Consider the following 19,531-nt stretch of genomic DNA (forward strand, 5'->3'; position numbering starts at 1 on the left):
ACTTTTGAACTTTGGTGTTGGAGAAGACTCTTGAGAGACCCTTGGACTGCAAGGAGATCAAACCAGTCAGTCCTAAAGGAAATCAGTCCTGAATATTCATTGGAAGGACTGATGCTGAAACTGAAGCTCCAATACGTTGGCCACCTGATGCGAAGAGTTGACTCATTGGAAAAGACCCTGATGCTGGGAGACATTGAAGGCAGGAGAAGGGGATGACAGAGGATGAGATGGTTGGATGGCATCACCGACTCGATGGACGTGAGTTTGAGTAAGTCCCAGGAGTTGGTGATGGACAGGAAAGCCTGGCATGCTGCCGTCCATGGGGTCACAAAGAGTCAGACATGACTGAGTGATTGAGCTGAACTGAACATCCATACAGTAAAAGATAATTTATAGATATATTTCAACTTGCAATAGGGTTAAGTTTCAATAAACCATTTTAAGTTGAAAATACCAGTAAGTGGAAAATGCATTTAATATACTTAACCTACTGTGAGTCAGAGCTTCGCCTGGCCTACCTTAAAGGTATGATACTGAAAGTGAAAAACATAATGGTTGTATGGGTACAGAATGGTTGTAAGTGTATCAATAGTTTACCCTCCTGTTCCTGGGACTGACTGAGCGCTCAGCTCACTGTTGCTGCCAAGAACCATCAGAGGATGTAATATGGCATGCTGCTAGCATGGGGAAAGATCAAAGTTCAAAGTATGGTTTCTAGGGGATGCATACATAGCTTTCTCCACACCAGAAAGTCAAAAATCCTAAGTTGATTCATCTTAAGTTAGAGACAGTCTGTTGTGATTAAAAGAAACAGAATATTGATACACACAATAGCCCAGATGGATCTCAAGGCTGAGTGAAAAAAAAGTTAGTTTCAGAAGACTACATGGTAGATGACTACACTTAACATATTTTTATGATTGTATACATAATATATGAGTTTACTTATATAGAATTCTCATAAAGACAAAATATAGAGATAAAAGATCAGTATCTGCTAGGGGTCATCACCAGTCACAGGGATGGGGAGGGCACGAAAATGGTTATGTTTAGAGAGATGGAACAATTCTGTATCATGATTTTAGCGGTGGAACAAAAACCTACACCTGTGACAAAATTTCATAGAGCGATGCATAAAAAAGAGTGCATATAAAGCTGAGGTATCAAGTTATCATTTGTATTTTAGCACTCTAAAACCCAGAAAAAAAAATTCATTAAAATTTTTTAATAAGACTGCCTTTCTCCAAGGACAAAAGTCTGTGAGTTTTTAAATAGAGTATTTAGATTTTGGATGGAGAAATGTAAGCATAGGCTAAATGAATAACTAGTAAGTAAGTAGATTACAAGAAGGGTCCATAGCTTATACTACATCTTATTATAGGTCTGTTCATGTTGCTGCAGATGGCATTATTTTGTTCTTTTTCATGGCTGAGTGCTTTCATTGTGGGTTTTTCCTGGTAGCTCTGTGGTAAAGAATCTGCTTGCCAAGCAGGAGACGTGGGATCGATTCCTGGGTCAGGTTAGCTCCTGGAGAGGAAATGGCACCCCACTCCAATATTTTTGCTTGAGAAATGCCATGAACAAAGGAGTCTAATGGACCAGAGTCCATGGGGTCACAGAGTTCAACAGGACTTAGCAACTAAAGAGCAACAATAATTTCATTGTACATATGTACCACATGTTTATCCATTCCTCTGTCCATGGACATTTCTTTTTGCTGTAACACAATATTGTAAATCAACTATACTCCAATAAAAAGTTAAAAAACAAATCCTACTTTCGATGGGATTGCAAAATTATTCTGTTGAATAATCATCAATGAATGTCAACTTGTTTGTTCTTCAGTACCCCTCAGCTCAAATCTTTACTAATAACTGCTTTTGCAAAGTCCTCTTTCAGGCTTGAACTGAAGCAGGGTCTCCTGCATTGCAGGCAGATTCTTTACCAACTAAGTTATCAGGGGAGCCCTTTTTTCAGACTCAGTGTAACTTAATTACCAGTGAAAGAAAAATAGACAAAGTAAAGGTTTGTGCTGAATCACACTTTTTTTTGCCATCTGTGCACAGACCACGTTACCTATGAACATGACAAACCTCACTTCCTGTCTGAAGGAGTCACACAGGAATCAGGTACTATGTAAATGTGCTGCCAGGCAGACAAAGACACTGAACTCTCAGCTTGAGGCAGAACTCAGCACATTTGTGCAGGGGAACCCATGCCTCATGCCGCTCTCCAGTCTGCTCTGGGTGTTCCTTGCCTTCACCTTCTCTGGTAGGGATGCTTCCAAACGTGGGTGCGGTGTTCAGGGTGAAAGGACTGCACACAGGCACATGGTGCTTCACCGGGACTTGGGGGGGGCGGCGAAGGAGGACTGGAGAAAAGCAAGCATCTTAGGGTTTCAGTTTGGTTTTTCTTTTTGGAGACCTAAATGAGTCTAATTCCCACACTATTTTATTCACTATTCCATCTCTGTTTTCTGATTTTTTTCCACAGGATCTGGTGTGGCCCAGAAAGTTACTCAAGACCAGCCAGACATATCCAGTCAAGTTGGGGAGTTAGCCACCATGAACTGTCAGTATGAGACAAGTTGGAGGAGTTATAACATTTTTTGGTATAAGCAGCTTCCCACTGGAGAGATGATTTACCTTATTAGTCAGAGTTCTTATGGCCTGAATGCAAGGGATTGCCGCTACTCCATAAATTTTCAGAGATCACTTAAAGCCATCACCCTCATTATTTCAGCCTTAAAGCTGGAAGACTCTGCAAAGTACTTCTGTGCTCTCTGGGAACTCACAGTGCTTGAAGTGATAGGAAAAGCTGAACAAAAACTCCTGAGCCGGATAAGAGAGAGGACGCCCCTCTCCCCCACAACCCCGCCCCCTCCCACCCCCGCTGCAGGACGACCGCCAAAATACACACCTGCAGACCCCAGACAAGAAATGGTAGTCCTGTGCTTCTTTCATCTGTGGTCTGGATCAGAAGATTTAACACTAAAAGAAAGCTCCTTGCATGTCATTTGGAAGCAGGTGTCCAGGGTAACTTTCTACTGCTGTATTCTCATCTTGAATTTTTGACTTTTAAATCAACCGTCCAGAGCATGTGTAAAGTTGTCTAAATTTGAAAACTTGCCCCATAAGAATATAAAATGGGAGTTTCACCTAAAGATCTTCACATCACAAATCTGGGTCTGGAAGCTGAAATCATCATGAAAATCATTTCTTTAGTCCTTTCCCCTCAGATTTTGTGTCGGGGCACAATCAGAGAAGGAGAACCACCAATGATGTAGAGTAAGAGATAAGTTATAAGGATTAGAACACAGGCAATAGCTAGAGCTGGTGGAAGAATCCATAAAATCTGTTATATTTGTATTTGGTGTTGAGTTGAATTCACTGTAAGTCAACTAGAGTAACATTTGTGAAGGAAAGTTGGATGTGGACATAAGCATGGAGAAACTATGACATGTATGGAAATACATGAGGACAACGGAACCCAGAAGACACACTAAAGCCTGTCTTTCTCTAACCTCCTTAGGGTTCACAGTAGTGGGTGACCTTCAGGAGAAGTGGATGTCACTTGCCATCATGCTACATGCATCCTTGGTCTAATACAAAGAGAACCTGAGTAAGAGCTCTGATGGGAGGTAGAGGAGCTGTGAGACAATAATAAGTTGAACTATCAGCTCAGCAGCAACATTATGTATTGCCATAGTCCCTGGAGCTCTGCACCAACCTGTGGAACATAAAAATATGGCCACTTCATCACAAGTACCTTCCAAAACTTACACAAATCTCTTTCATGGCCAAGCCTAACCCAGAATAAAAAAGGGAAGTAAATTCGAGGAAACAGATTTCCAGATAGTTAAGTTGAAACAATACAAAGCTACCATAATACCTTAACTAGTTAACTTCCCTCCTTGTTAACTAGGTATTCATCGGTAACTCCTTGAACAACACAACTTTCTAATAAGGACAACAGGAAAATTATGCTTCCTGTCAATATGATGCAATTATTTCTTCAATCAACCAAAATCTCTCTCCCTCAAAGAGAATACCAAGTTCATTTATCCATTTAGGGGTGATGCTTTTTCCTCTGATAGCTGAATCAGCGGATCCACTGAATTCTTTAACTTGCCTACTGAGATGCAAGAAGATAAAAAGTAACTTGTAGTAGCACATTTTATGCTACTACAGGAGGAAAACTGGAGATGGAAGCTAAAAATGGTTGATGTATACATAAATATATTCATATAAAATGAAAGAGTTTCATAAATGTTATATTTTTTGGTACTGCAAATGACCACATGGTTGTAACTGGTATTTATAACTACTTCATGCATTACCCATTCTATAATCTCTCTGCTCATAGCAAGAATCTCCACTCACTGTTGTACTTAACTTCATATAAAACAAGCTCTTTATTCAGGAACAACACTATATGGAAAGTAATAAAGATGAATAAGGAATTCTGCAAGTCCACCTCTGTGGTTTTGGCAGAAGTTTGCAAAGCATTGAAGACAAATCCAAGCATCTATTTTAGTGGGTGTTTTACTGAGTATTTTACTAATACTCAGGGGAAATTGATATACTGTATTCTGGGAAACATCATTAATAATGATATCTGACTTATTACAGGCAATAACAGTCACAAAAGGTAAGCATTTCTAAAGTTTTTAAAGAAAACAAACACATAAAAGTTTCAAGGGAGCTTCTTATGAGCATGCAAGTATATTTTAAGATTGTTTTTGTTTGTTAAAAATCACTGCAAAGAGAGGGAAAAGTCAAGGTCTGACTGGAAGGCTATATATGCAATACACAGTCCTGAAAAAGGACTCAAATGCAGGATATATTAAAAGTTCATAAATCAATAAGAAGAGAAAATAGGTAATAAGAATAGCAAAATCTTGGAGAGCCAGATCAGAAATATTATATCCAATAGGTAGTAAACATGCCATATGACCTTGATTTTACTGTTCTTACAGAAACCAACATCAAACCTCATCTGTTCCATCCGTGTCCTTTCAGCCTGAGTGTATCAATGTAGCTAGATGTATATGACACCAAAAGGATAAGGAAAAATAATGACTGTCTCCAGGAAAGTAAGCAGTTAAGTAAATATCCTGGAAGCTTCCATTACTGAACTGATGTGTGGCGGCGGGGGGTGGGGGTGGGGGGGAGTAGGTCACAGAAGTGGACTTTGAAGGAAAGGTAGGCTTTAGTAAAAGAAAGTTGATATTTATTGAGCTTACCATAATATAGTAAGGCACCATGGGATGCATTTCCAGTCCATTATCTAATTTAAGTGTTAAAACCCTATTAGACAGGTTTTATTGTTCCATTTCTTTTAATCTTTGAGAAGTAAAACATAACTTTTTTCTAACTGTGAAAAGTGTCCCAAACTTTTATTGTCTTCCAGAGTGTACCATCTTAGAAGGCTCCTTAAGAGGAAGTTTGGGTATGGGAAAGCACTTGGATCTAAGACAGGGTGGCTGGATGTCTCAGTGATGGTGACATTATACTAGTTTAAACTGGAAACTAAAGGCAACTAGGAAAGAAGATGGTAAACCTAGGTACAAATTGCCCCAGGATCAGTAGATGAGGAAATCACCCACTATCCAGTTAAGTGCTAAGTGCTTTAGCAAGTTTGTTAGTTGTAGAGTGCCTGGAAAAACAAGAGGCTACAGGAAAAGAAGAGATATCACTCCTTAAACACTCCAAGCATATTCCTATATCAAGACCTGTGCCCCTTGCCTTTGCCCTCTCTGCTGTGATGCTATCTCTCAAAACATTTACGTGGGGCACCTCTGAAAACTCAAATGTCACAGCTTTGTGAATGCCTTATCTCAGTCTTTCTATTTGCATTCCCAGAGAATCAGGCTCCAGCAGCTGCGCAGCAGGAATGAAAGCGGAAGCACTGCCACCTGGTGTCCTGCTGAATATTCCGTGAGGCGGACACTGGGCACCTTGCTGCCCTCTAGTGGTCATGGATTAAACTGCGGGCAAACCTAGTCACTGGTATTATGGGGAGAACCCTGTGGACTGAAGAGCCTGAGTGGCTACAGTCCAAAGGTTTCAAAGACTGAGAGGCTAAGTATGCATGCACGCTGGTCACAATAGGGGCTTCCATTGTTGAACCAAAATCAGTAAACATCTCATTGAAGGAATCATAGGAAATGAGAAGATTCGGGAGAACAGGCTGGTTTTAATCTTTACCTGTGAGTGAAAGTCACTCAGTCGTGTCCGAATCTTTGCGACCCCATGGACTATACAGTCGGTGGAATTCTCTAGGCCAGAGTACTGGAGTGGGTAGGCTTTCCCTTCTTCAGGGTATCTTCCCAATCCAGGGATCAAACTCAGGTCTCCCATGTTGTAGGCAGATTCTATACAACCTGAGCCACGAGGGAAGCCCCAAAATACTTGAGTGGATAGCCTATTCCTTCTCCAGCGGATCTTCCGGACCCAGGAATCGAACAGGGGTCTCCTGCATTGCAGGTGGATTCTTTACCCACTGAGCTCTCAGGGAAGCCCTGATAATCTTTGCCTACTAGATGTGAAAATGATTGACTTCAAATGACAAATATTGGGTTGGCCAAAAAGTATCTTCATGTTTACCTTTATGTAAAATATCTTACATGGGATGATTTTGGCTGGCAAGTAATAAGCTACCTTGGAAAGGAAGTTCAGAATTATTGCACAAAGTTTTTTGTTTTCTTCTTCTGGTACGTAAAATCGTTTCCACTGCTCTGTCCTTTCTTGTAGTATAGTATACAAATATTCTGAGAATGGGAGCAAGACCCAAAAATGGGGAAAAAACTAAGCGATCATAGCAAACATTGCTTGGTGTACTCATTCCAACAACAACATCTCAATCTCTCAATATAACACCCTAATGAACTGATTTTCCCTGAACAGTTAGAACATGATAGACCATGGAAACTTATGAAAATACATGAAATCTACCACTTAAACTGCCAATTACACCTCAACAAATATTAAACTCTATCTTATGGATAGACTCCTTTGCAATTTGAGAGTTTGGCTCCCAAATCCTCAACGTTTTGTGCATTGCTTGTAACTGACTGAGTGCCTATACTAGGGAAAGTGTTGTTTGAGGTGATTTTCAGGTGTGTTCTCACTCAGTTCTTATCCTAACCCTTCAAGGTTGGGTGCATGCTACTTTAGGGAGGCAATGTAACAGTGCTTGGGATGGAAGACTTGGATTATATTTCTAGACCTACCACTCACTAGTTGAGTGATCTTGGGAGTATCACTTAATTATTTTTATGCTTCAGTTTCCACATATCTGCAATGTGGATATTGATAGAACCTACCATGCAAGGTTTTTAGGAGAAGTGAATGAGATGATGAATGCCAATGTGAGCCCAGTGCCCAGCAGAAGGATATTGACTATTCACAGAAATGGAAATTGAACATGAGAGAGGTTCAATGCAGAGTAAGTGTCAGAGTGCAGCCCTCCCTCCGTAACTTACTTAGAGCAGATGCCTTCCTCATCCCAAGAGTAACTCTCTGTCTTAATATAGTATTGTATTGTCTTTAAAGTGCTTATCCAGTGCAGTGGGTGCTGTGCTGGTTTGATTCTTGATCAGGGAGCTAAGATTCCACACACTTTGTCCCCCCCAAAGAAAACATTAAAAAATCCAGAAGCAATATTGTAACAAATTCAATAAAGTCTTAAAAAATGATTGACATCAAGAAAATTCTTTTTTAAAAAAGAAAGAAAATCAACAAGTAGACTCCTATTATTTTTAAAACATATAAACTCTGACATTTAAAACATTTACAGAATATCACAAACGTAGGGGCATGACAGATTCCAAACACCATATGCTCCATACCAGATAGATAAGTGTTCTAATTCTTACTATGCCACTTATCTGATATTTCACCTTGAGTTAATCACCCAAACTCTTTGAGCTTCAGTTTTTGTTATTTGTAAATTAGGAATAATAGTAACTCTATTGTGTGACTTTCATATTAGAATAATGTACTTGAAGCTAAACAAAGTTCAGCACATTATGTGGGTGAACATTTCTATTTGGGGAATTTGAAAGTTTTAAAATTTTTGTTTAAAATACATATAAAGATTCTTAACCAAAGTGGGATTCATGTCACATATTACCATCCCACTCTCTCAATTTGAATAGTACCAGTCCATGATTAAGTAGCCCACTTCTGAAAGGTTGTCGGTTCTCTTTGTGTAGTGAGCTCATCTCAATGTTTGTGAAGCTGGTCTCAAGAAAGCAGTGTTTAATCTCTCATTGTGAACCACAGGAAACTGATTCTAGGGCAGAAATGGTTGGTGTTTCTAGCACATGTATGTGGTCTTGTCTCTGATTGGTTGGGCAACCAGGTACAGAAACCTATTTTCTGAAGCAGAATGTTTCACAGATCTAGGCTGCAGAACGTTTCTCTACTGAGGATACTTGAGCAGGATAAATGGAGAGGAACACCTTGACAACCTCATGGCTGATCCTGTGGCTTCATCTTGGCCGTAAGTCCTGGGGCTGCTGAAGACATTCTGAACAGTCTGGGGTGGTGATGGGGAAGGAGGTAGATGCAGTCAGGCACCTCAAGATTCTAATATTTGGGAATGTGTGAAGGCAACGAACACTGTAAAGAAATCAGTTTCTATGTGTGACCTTGTCTTTCTGAACAGGAGTGAGCAGCCTCTTGACTGTGGAACAGCGTCCTGCCTCGCTGTGGGTTCTGGAAGGAGAGAGCGCCAGTTTCACCCGCAGTTCCCCTTCCAGCTCTTTCTATGCCTTACACTGGTACAGATGCGAACCTGCAAAGGGCCCCAAGAACCTGTTTGTAGTGAGTGTAAATGGGGATGAAAAGAAGCAAGGACGAGTGAGAGTCACTCTGAACACTAAGGAGGGCGACAGCTCCATGTACATCGGAGGATCCCAGCCTGAAGACTCAGCCACATACCTCTGCGCCTCCACACAGTGCTCCTCAGCCCCCTGCAGCCCTCACCCAAACCCGGGCCTGCTGCTGCTCTGGGACCAACGCTGAGGAAGAGCCATTGTTGGGAGGAAAAGGGAAATTCAATGAATGACAGTGTTTGCAGTAATCAGGGGGAAATGCAGACACAGATAAACAGGCATTCCAGTCACTGTAGCTCCCTCAACCAACTGGACTGTTCCTAAACATCACTAATCTCCACTACCACCAGTATACTGGCCATATCATTGATTCCAATCCTAGCCTCCTCTTTTCCTGTGATTCCAAGTAAACTAGACAGTTTTCAAACCTATCTGAAATAATATGGTTATACCTGGGTAATAGTTACCCTTCACTATTGCTACATCCTAAGAGCTAGTCTTTATGGTATTTCTTTATGTGCATGAATGTAATATGGGGATATGCTGTCTCACACATCTGGCATGGAAGTCTGCATGTTTTATACCAGAGCAGTCAATTTTGTCTCATTTAACTGGTTGGAGACTTTGATTTTGCTTTAGTTCAAACTTCCCACTACATGGACATTTGTATGTCATTTCTTTTCTATGTGGCTTTTTGCATTTTAAAAAATCGCTTTGATATCTGGAAGAAGCATTGATAGGGGAAATTCACTACTAAAATTGGTCTTTCCCCCAGTTTATATTGTAACTGTGATAATGAATAAGTAACTGAACTCCAGGATTTGAGTTTCTTACTTAGTAATTTCCAGGTATATGAGGCTGATCAATCAGCTGGTCCTGTGCTCATTTTGCAGATTTCCAAATAGCCCACCAGTTTAATATCATATTGGGCTTCTCTGATGGCTCAGCAGTAAAGAATCTGCCCACAATGCAGGAGACCCGTGTTCGATCCCTGGGTCAGGAAGATCCTCTGGTGGAGGGAATGGCTACCCATTCCAACATTCTTGCCTGGATAGTTCCATGGGCAGAGGAGCCTGGTGGGCTGTGGTCCATGGGGTCACAAGAAGCTGGACGTGACTGAGTGACTAGCACTCTCACTTAATGCCGCGTCGGTGCTTTGCTGCTGCTTAGTCACTTCAGGTGCGTGTGACTCTGTGCAACGCTATGGACTGCAGCCTTCCAGTCTCCTCTGGCACAGGCTGCTAGTTCTGGGGTCTTTCTGGGGTTTGTCAGCGTGAATTAATTTGCTTCTGGGCTCTTCATCTTATAGCTTGTGTTTTCAGGTTTATCCCCACCATACACATTAGTAATTAAAATCCAGCCTCTGTCCAGCCTCCTGAAGTATGGTGCTATTGTGCTCGCTCTCTTTCATAAATTTATATTTTAAAAAATGTACTAGTGTCACTATGTTTAGGAAAGATAATATATATTATAAAAACCATACTGGTTTGCATACAAATCCCTCAGACCGAAACTATTTAAGAGACATTCATGTGAAAGATTTCTTTCTCAAAGGTCATTCACAAGGCAGCAATGAATCTATTTGCCCATCAGATTGCAAAGGGTTGAATCCGTTTTGCGATATGAATGTGCATAGAACTGGAAGGTAGAGCACAGAAGTGAGTGAGGTGAACCTGTAGTTCATTGTACAGTAGTGTTGATGGAATAAAACAACACGCCAAAAAAGAGCTGCTGGTCAACTTCCCAAACTGTGTCTTCAACATGATTGGCATAAAGATCAATGGAAGAAATTTCTAATACTACCAGTGAAGACCCTGAGTTTTAGCTGACTCTGAGTTGGTAGAAACAAAAAGCACACAGAAAAAGCAAGGACACAATCTGTCTATACTGTGTGTTGCTAAAACACAGTGCTTCATGTATTTTTCATACCAAAGAACACATAGAAATTGATTACATTTGTACAGCCCTTCAATATAGAATGCTGCTTGAAACTGACCTGTGATTCCACATTCCCTGGGTTCTTCCTCACCTTAGGAGGTAAGGAGATAAAGCACTTTCCACCCAGGTAATCAATTCCTGGGATGCAGTGGCACATAATCTGGAAAATCTACTCTTATAAACATGGGGAAAATGTAAACCCGGAAATGAGATTTCTTCAAAAATACCTGTGTTTTTATGAAAGTCATATGTAACCAAGCAAACATGCACCAAACTTTTCAGTTTCTTTGGGTTCTCAAATGGATTTGAAATTGAAAATATTCTGTTGTGTTAGTTATAGAGATACAGATATGACCTCTTAAATAGCCCCTCATTTTTAAAAGTCATATGGAGTGAGAATGAGTGAAATATACAAATCAAATTGAACAAGGAAAGCTCACATCTCCCTGTTTACTGTAGGGCCCCAACATGAGCAACAACCACCTGCTCTTGTTCTGTGGGGCCCAAGGCGCTCATCACACCTGAGCATCACCAGCTAATCTTCTGTGCTAAGGCAGGAGCACTCAGACCACACGTGAAGAAGTTTGGTGAAACAGACAGATGTTTCAGGTCCAGCTCTTAGAGACAATCAGAAATCAGAGAGAGGAAAAACACCTTTCATTCTTGCTAATATCTCACAAGTCTTCAACAGGATTCTCTTCACGGGCGCTAGTGTCATTGTGTTTTGCTGCACAACAAACCACCTCAAAACTCACTGTTTAATTATCTCATGACACCTCTGCTCTATGCTGTGAAAGGGGGCTCAACTGCACTGGAATCCCTCAATTTACTCACTTAATTAGTGGGGTTGACTGGAAGCTGAGGCTCAACTGAAACCTCAGAGGCCCAGGCTCATCTCTTCTTCAGATGATCTCAGGAGTGACCATGGCCCATACATGTGATCTCTCTTTGTGGCCCTGAGGGAAGCTGGGCGTCTTATATTGTGCCTCAGGGCTTCCAGAATCACAGAAGTGTCAACTGCCAAAGAGTCGCCCCCTTTCACCTCAGAACTGGCATGATGTTAATTCTGCTCATCTGTTTACTCTAGTAAGTCAGGCAGCCAGCCTGGACTCAGTGCACACGGGGGCTACGCAAGGTCCCAGGTATCGGGAAGCAAGGATCACTGGAGGCAACTTTGGCCACTAGTTTCCACGTGAGCTGATAGAATAAATACATTCCTTGTGGCAAAGTGGCACCAGAGTGCTAATGAAGCACATAGACTTTAATAATCATCAAGGTCAAGTCAGTTTACTGCACAAAAAGCACCCACATCCATTTCCTCATCTCTATACTCCTTGCAACTCCCCTAATCCAAGCATTTAGCACCTCTCACTTTAATAACTGCAAAGGCCTCTTCACTCTCTTCCTGCCTTTACTCTCAACTCTTTGAATCTGACTTTTACATGACGACAGAGTTTTTATATATATATATATATATATACTATATATATATTGGAGAAGGAAATGGCAACCCACTCCAGTATTCTTGCCTGGGAAATCCCATGGACAGAGGAGCCTGGCGTGCTGCAGTTCATGGGGTCACAAAGAATTAGACACAGCTTAGCGATTGAACAACAATAACAATAACTGAATAACAATAACAACAATAATAACAACAGTAACATAAAATTAGTTCACTTCATGCTCATCTTTGGATAATGAGGAACCATTAGAAATTATAAAGATCAAATTTTATATTAAGAATTACAAGGCAATGTACAATTTTTCCCTGAGTTACTTCTAGTTTTCTCATTCACCCGTTTCTGCCACATACTCTAGATGTACATCAGCCACTTTAAAATAAAACCATTTATGCTGCTATTAAGCGCTTTCCTTAATCTGAACCTTTGCGGATGCTGTCCTCTTTGGTCAGAATGGTTTTTCCCAAGTACTTGTGTAAAACACATATATGTACTCAACCTTTACAGCCCAGTTCAAGCAACATTATTTCTTATGTGAAGTCTTAGAGGATAATATTGCTAACTTTTAATTATAAATATTCCTAGATCTTGTCCCCTCTTAAGATGGTTTGACAGGAATATTTGCTACTGAGGGCCATTTTATATTTATATTTATCCAAACTGTTTCCTACGAGGCATGAAGAGATTCCTTTTAGTCCACAAACCAAAGCACGGTCAGGTTCCTTTCTTTTCATTTAGCAAATATCTCCTTCACAGCACAAGCCCTGGAGATAGGCTGCAGCAAATACAATGCTGTGAGTTGGGAAAGCGTGGTCTTCTCCAGTGGGTGACTGTTCTGTCTTGGTTTACATCCTTCTGTGTAAACTGTGGCAGGTCTCCTGATCTGCATGAAGACAAGGGAACTTTTAAAGCATCCCCAAGTGCTGCTCCAGACCCCTTGCTCTTTTAGGGTGGAGGTGGAGCCATCCCCCAAAGCATTGCTAGATTTGTCTTCATTTGGAGGTTCAAATCCAACATGCCTGAAAAGGAAAAGTTATCCCAATGATGTGCATTTCAAAGAACTTTGTAAGCTCATGAGATTTTCCTTTTCCATTATATCCTAAACCTGCTACTCTTTCTGTTTCTATATATAAAGTAATTCAGATTCAGATTTACTTTTGACTTTAAAGAAGTTTTGAGATGTCTACCATTTATATAACTGCATGGCAACACTTCAAAGACATTAAGGACCCTATAGTGGGTTGGAGGGCGGCCCCTGAAGGATACATTCACATCCTAATCCACGGAAACTGTGAATGTGACCTTATTTAACAAAGCAACTTTTCAAATGGAATTAAGAAAAGGGTGTCAAAATCCAAGCATACTGGATTATCTTGGTGGAGCCTCAATCCAGTGACAAGTGTCCTTTTAAGAGACACACAGGTGAGCAGGCCTCGTGAGGTCTTCTCGGTGGAAGAAGAGGCTGGATGTGTACAGTCACTAGCAAAGGAGCACCTGGAGCCACCAGAGGCCAGAACAGGCAGGAAAGAGTCTCTCCTGGACCATCTGGAAGGAGTGTGTTCCTGCTGACACCTTGTCATCAGACTTCTGACCTCCAGGTTGCAGGGAACCAATTATTGCTTTTTGGAGCCATCAAATTTGTGATAATTTGTAATGGTAGAACAAGAGCTACTGGGGCTAACACAGTTTTCCATAGGTAACATTTCTAAATAGCTACAAGCAACTCCTGAATGTTTACATTCATGGAAGGACATTTTTAAATTACTTTAAATTAAAGTGGAATTAATTAAATTAAATTACTCTTTGAGACATTTGCATTCAAATTCTCACATAAGTAAACATACACATTTATTTATCATTCAAATGTTTGAGTAACCACTATTTACCAGGTATTACTGGATCAGAAATTTTTGATCCAGTCACAGAGGGGCAGCATCTGCAAACATAGACCCTCCGTGGGGAAGAAGGGTGGGTAACATGGTGGTAAGTGATGGGCTGTCTCAAACTTCAGTCATTCCTTTCTTTTTATTTCCCAAAGGCAGTATAGACCAGGTTTCTATAGGTCTGGAAGAAGCTGATACAAGGGAAACCCTTTCAGGAGCAGGCAGATTCAGCAACTCTTTCTGAAGAGGAAGAAAAGGGAGATGCTACTGTTAGCACCAGTGTTGATCTTAAGGATGCTAGTATCACATGAGCTTGGGGTGTCCCTGATTGCTCCTTGAAAATTCAGCACAGAGGAATCTTATCTGCAGGCCACTGTAGGAGGGGGATTTTCTGACGGAGAGCAGGATGTTGAGAAGAAAATGAAAACTAAAAACTGGGAGATAGAGTTGGGGAGAGAGACATGGGAAGAAGGAGAAAATACACAAGAAGAATGAGAGAGACCATGACAGCTGAGAGAATAAACATCTAATCAGACTTTCTCTGTTACTTCTCACTGCTTTTCTGAACAGAAATGAATGGAAAACAGAATTCATTTTCCTGAATTCTTGCTCCTGCAAGAAGGAAAGAACTTCACCACATACTGCAATTCCTCAAGCACATTTTACAGTTTACAGTGGTATAAGCAGAGGCCTGGGGGAAGTCCTGTCCTCTTGATGATATTAGCTAAGGGTGGAGAAGTGAAGACGCAGCAGAGATGGACAGATCGGTTTGGAGAGTCCAGACAGCACAGCTCCCTGCACCTCGCAGCTGCCCAGCTCTCAGACATAGGAACCTACTTCTGGGCAAGGGGACAGTGCTCTGGAAGCACCTGCTGTCTGTCCCCAAACCTCACTGTGGGCTCCGGGGTCGCTCCTCCTCATCTCTTCTCAGAGCAGGGGCCAGAGAAAGCTGAAGTCATGATGTCTGTGAAGAAATTGAATTTTTAATAAAAAAAAATCCCCAGACTCAGTGTCACTGAGGAATTCTGTCAAACACTGAAGAGGAATTAGCATGAATTATACACAATTTCTTGCAGACAATAGAAAGAAAATAATTCCTCACTCATTTTATGAGGCTAATATTACCCTGATGCCAAAATCAGACAAATACCATAAAGAACTGAAAACTACAGGGAAATATATTTTATCTAGAAGATAGACACAAATTTCTTAAAATATTTTAGCAAGTAAAATTCATTGATATGTAAAATGAATAATATACCAAGCACAAATGTAATTTCTTTCAAGGGTGCAAGACACTTTAATATTGAAAATTAATGGATAGAATTCACCATTTAGCAGGGTAGAGAAGAAGAACCATATCATCATATTAATCTAGTCAGAAAAAAAAGATTTGCAAAAATTCAGTGGTCAATTATGATGAAAACTCTGAGAACCACAAGAATAGTGGGGAATTTCCTCAATAGTTAATGTTATTCTTACTAGTAAAAGACTATAATTTTCTTTAAGAAAGAGAAAAAAGCCAGAGTGTCCATTCTTGTCACTCTTTCGGTACAGTGCTAGATGTTGGAGCAAGTGCAATAAAGAAAGTAGATGTAATGATCTTATAGAGTTGAAATAAGAAGTAAAACTGTCACTATTTGCTGGTAACATGATTATCTATGTAGAAAATACAAAGACTATACCCCTAAATTTATATTAAGAAAATCCAAATTAAAACTACAAAGAGACACCACTTCACATATATCATAAGGGCTAAAATTAAAAATACTGACAATACCAAGTTCTGGCAAGGATGCAGAGAAGTTGGATCACTCATGTATTGCTGGTGGGTGAATGGCCCAGTCATTCTAGAAAATAGTCCAAGAATTTCAAATACACTTAAATATTCACTTGCAGAGTTCTTAATACTTGATATCAACCAATGATCTTCACTGAATGAACAGATAAATATCCTGTAGTACATTCACACAATGAAATATTATTTATACATCTTTCTCAACTTCAAGAGGGTTATTTTGCAATAAATCATTTTAAGTTGAAACAATAGGAAGTCAAAAGTTCGTTTAATACGGGAAGGAGGTCTATAATAGAGTGGAGATAAATATATACATTAAAACTGATTCACTCTGCAGCACTGCAGAAACTAACATTGTAAAGCAACTATAGGCCAATAAAAGTCAATTAAAATAAAAAAAAAAAGAAAATCCATCTAATATATTTAAGCTAGGCTTCCCTTAAATGTGGCCAATACTTGCATTAGCCTACAGTTGGGAATAAAATCATCTTACAGTCTATTTTATACTAAAATGATGAAAATCTTATGTAATGTATTGAATACTGTACTGAAAGTGAAAATCAGGATGGTTTTACGGGTGTGAAATGGCTGTAAATGTGTTAGTTGTTAAACTCATGATTTTGAGGCTGGCCAGGAGCTCAGCTCACTCTTGCTGCCCAGAATCATCAGGAAACATAATACTGCATGTTGCTAGCCCAGGAAAAGATAAAATTTCAATATTCCAAGTATGGTGTCTATTGAAAGCATACCACTTTCTCACTACTGTAAAGTCAAAAATTCTAAATTGAATTATCATAAGTTGGGGACAGTCCGTAGTGTTTAAAAGGAACAGACTATTGATATATGCAGTAGTCTAGATGGATCTCAGGATGTTATGCTGAGTAAAAAAGTCAATCTCAGAGGCTACATGGTATATGATTACACTTATTGGATTATTATGACTGTATATGTAGTTTGATTTTGCTTATACAACATCCTCAACAGGACAAAATACAGAGATGAAAGGACATCAGTAGTGACCTGGATTGTAAAGAATTGCAGGTCTCAGGAGGGTGTGCAAAGAGGGTTTCTTTAGAGAGATGGAACAATTCTATGTCATGATTTTAATGGTGGTAACAAGAATCTACTTGTGATAAAGTTTCACAGAGCTATGCATCAAAACCAGAGTGCATATAAAACTGAGGTATCAGATCGTGATCTGTATTTTAATAAAATTTTAGCAATATCAATTTCCTGTTATGTATATGTAATTATTATGTTAGCATATATATTTTAGAATATGAAGCTGATCTTCAGGCTGCTGCAATCCTTTGTGGTCTCTTCTGCTTAGTTACAAGTAAATGGAAACCAGAACATCAGCAGATTTCAGGGATTTTCAAGGGTTGTGGAGGTGGGGATGGTCTGCAAAGTAAGTTCTTCAGGGTGATGGTATGATTCTGTATCTTAATTTCAGTGGTAGTAACAAGAACCTACAAATGGGATAAATTTCACAGCTATGCATAAAAATGTGGATATAAAAACATGTGATATGTATAATAAAATGATACATATAATATAATGATACATATAGTATATGTATTATCATTTTTCTCCCCAGACTGCTCTGGGCATTTGTGGTCTCCCCTGCTTCCTTGTAAATAATTAGAAACCAGGACATCAGCTGCCTGTCACTCAGAGTTCAAATGGGACAGGAGAGTAGATGGTTCAACTACATATAAACTCTCCTCCCTGCCTCACTCATTAATGAGTTCTTTTGACCTTAAATTTTAAGAACTGGCACTGTTTTGGAGACTGTGTCTATACTTCCTTTTCTACCTGCTTATTTGCTTTTTGTTCTTTTAAATTAATTCATCTATTAAGGTGATGAAACTAAGTGGAAGATTGAGAGATACATACTTCATGATCTTGCACAGTATACAAAACTTCAATCATCAACTTCTGTGGTATTGACATATACTAAGTGTTTGAACAGGACTGGAAAGGGTCAGTTTTCATTCCAGTCCCAAGAAGGGCAATGCCAAAGATTGTTCAAACTATTACGCAATTGTGCTTATTTCACATGCAAGTAAGGTTATGCTTAAAATCTTTTAAGCTAGGTTTCAGCAGTGTGTGAACCAAGAACTTCCAGATGTACAGGCTAGGTTTCAAAGAGACAGAGGAACCAGAGATCAAGTTGCTAACATTCATTGGATCATGGAGAAAGCAAAGGAATTCCAGAAAAGCATCTACTTCTACTTCATTGACTATGCTAAAAACTTTGTGTGGATAACAGCAAACTGTGGAAAATTCTTAAAGTGATGGAAATACCAGCCCACGTTATTTGTCTCCTGAGAAACCTGGATGCAGGTCAAGAAGCAACAGTTAGAACCGGACATGGAATAATGGACTGGTTCCAAATCAGGAAAGGAGTCTTTCAAGGCTGTATATGGTGAGCCTGCTTATATAACTTATATGCTGAGTACAACATGTGAAATGCCGGACTGGATGAATCACAAGCTGGAATCAAGATTGCTGGGAGAAATATCAAAAACCTCAGATACACAGAAGATACCACTCTAGTGGGAGAAGATGAAGAGGAACTGAAAGGGCTTTTTGATGAGTGCAAAGGGGGAGACTGAAAAAGCTGCCTTGAAACTCAACATTCAAAAATCTAAGATCATGGCATCTGGTCACATCACTTCATGGAAAATAGAAGGGGAAAAAGTAGAAGCAATGACAGATTTTATTTTCTTCGGCTCCAAAATCCCTATGGACAGTGACTGCAGCCATGAAATTGAAAGATGCTTGCCCCATGGGAGAAAAGATCTGACAAACCTGCAGGTGGGCTAAGTTGCTTCAGTCGTGTCCGGGTCTGTGTCCCTGTGAACCGTAGCCCTCCCGGATCCTCTGTCCGTGCGATTTCCCAGGCAAGAATACTGGAGTGGGTTGCCACGCCCTCCTCCAGGGGATCTTCCTGACCCAGGGATTGAACCCACATCTCTTATGTCTCCTGAATTTGCAGGCAAGTTCTTAACCACTAGTGCCACCTAGGAAGCTTAAGATGACATATTAAAAAGCATAGACATCACTTTGCTGACAAAGGTCTGTATAGTCAAAGCTATGGTTTTTCCAATAGTCATGTGTGGTAAAAGAGTTGGACTATAAATAAGGCTGAAAGCTGAAGAATTGATGCTTTTGCACTGTGGTGCTGGAGAAGACTCTTGAGAGTCCCTTGGACTACAAGGAAGACAAACCAGTCAATCCTAATAGGAATCACTGTGAATATTCACTGGAAGGACTGATGCTGAAGCTGAAACTCCAGTACTTTGGCCACCTGATGAGAAGAGCCATCTCATTGGAAAAGACCTTGATGATGGGAAAGATTGAAGGCAAAAGGAGAAGGGAGAGGCAGAGCATGAGAGGATTAGATAGCATCATTGACTCAATGGACATGAATTAAAGCAACTTTGGGAGATACTGAAGTACAGTGTAGCCTGGTGTGCTGCAGTCCATGGGGTCACAAAGAGTTGGACACAACTTAGCAACTGAACAACAACAAAGTGTTTGAAACCTGTAGATACCAACTTTTGTAGGAGAGCATTACAGCATTATGTCACAGAAAGATTTGGCA

The 19,531-nt window shown here is 40.1% G+C and overlaps 1 gene segment (V, D, J or C); it reads left to right on the forward strand.

Annotated features, from left to right (window-relative positions):
• The first annotated feature begins 8,417 nt into the window (after positions 1-8,417).
• Positions 8,418-9,032, forward strand: LOC133067007 (T cell receptor alpha variable 24-like). The segment is given in 2 exon segments: positions 8,418-8,508; positions 8,674-9,032. Coding segments are annotated over 2 exon segments (414 nt in total).
• The last annotated feature ends 10,499 nt before the right edge of the window (positions 9,033-19,531 follow it).

This window comes from Dama dama, chromosome 12, assembly GCF_033118175.1.
Source record: "Dama dama isolate Ldn47 chromosome 12, ASM3311817v1, whole genome shotgun sequence".
Taxonomy (NCBI): domain Eukaryota; kingdom Metazoa; phylum Chordata; class Mammalia; order Artiodactyla; family Cervidae; genus Dama; species Dama dama.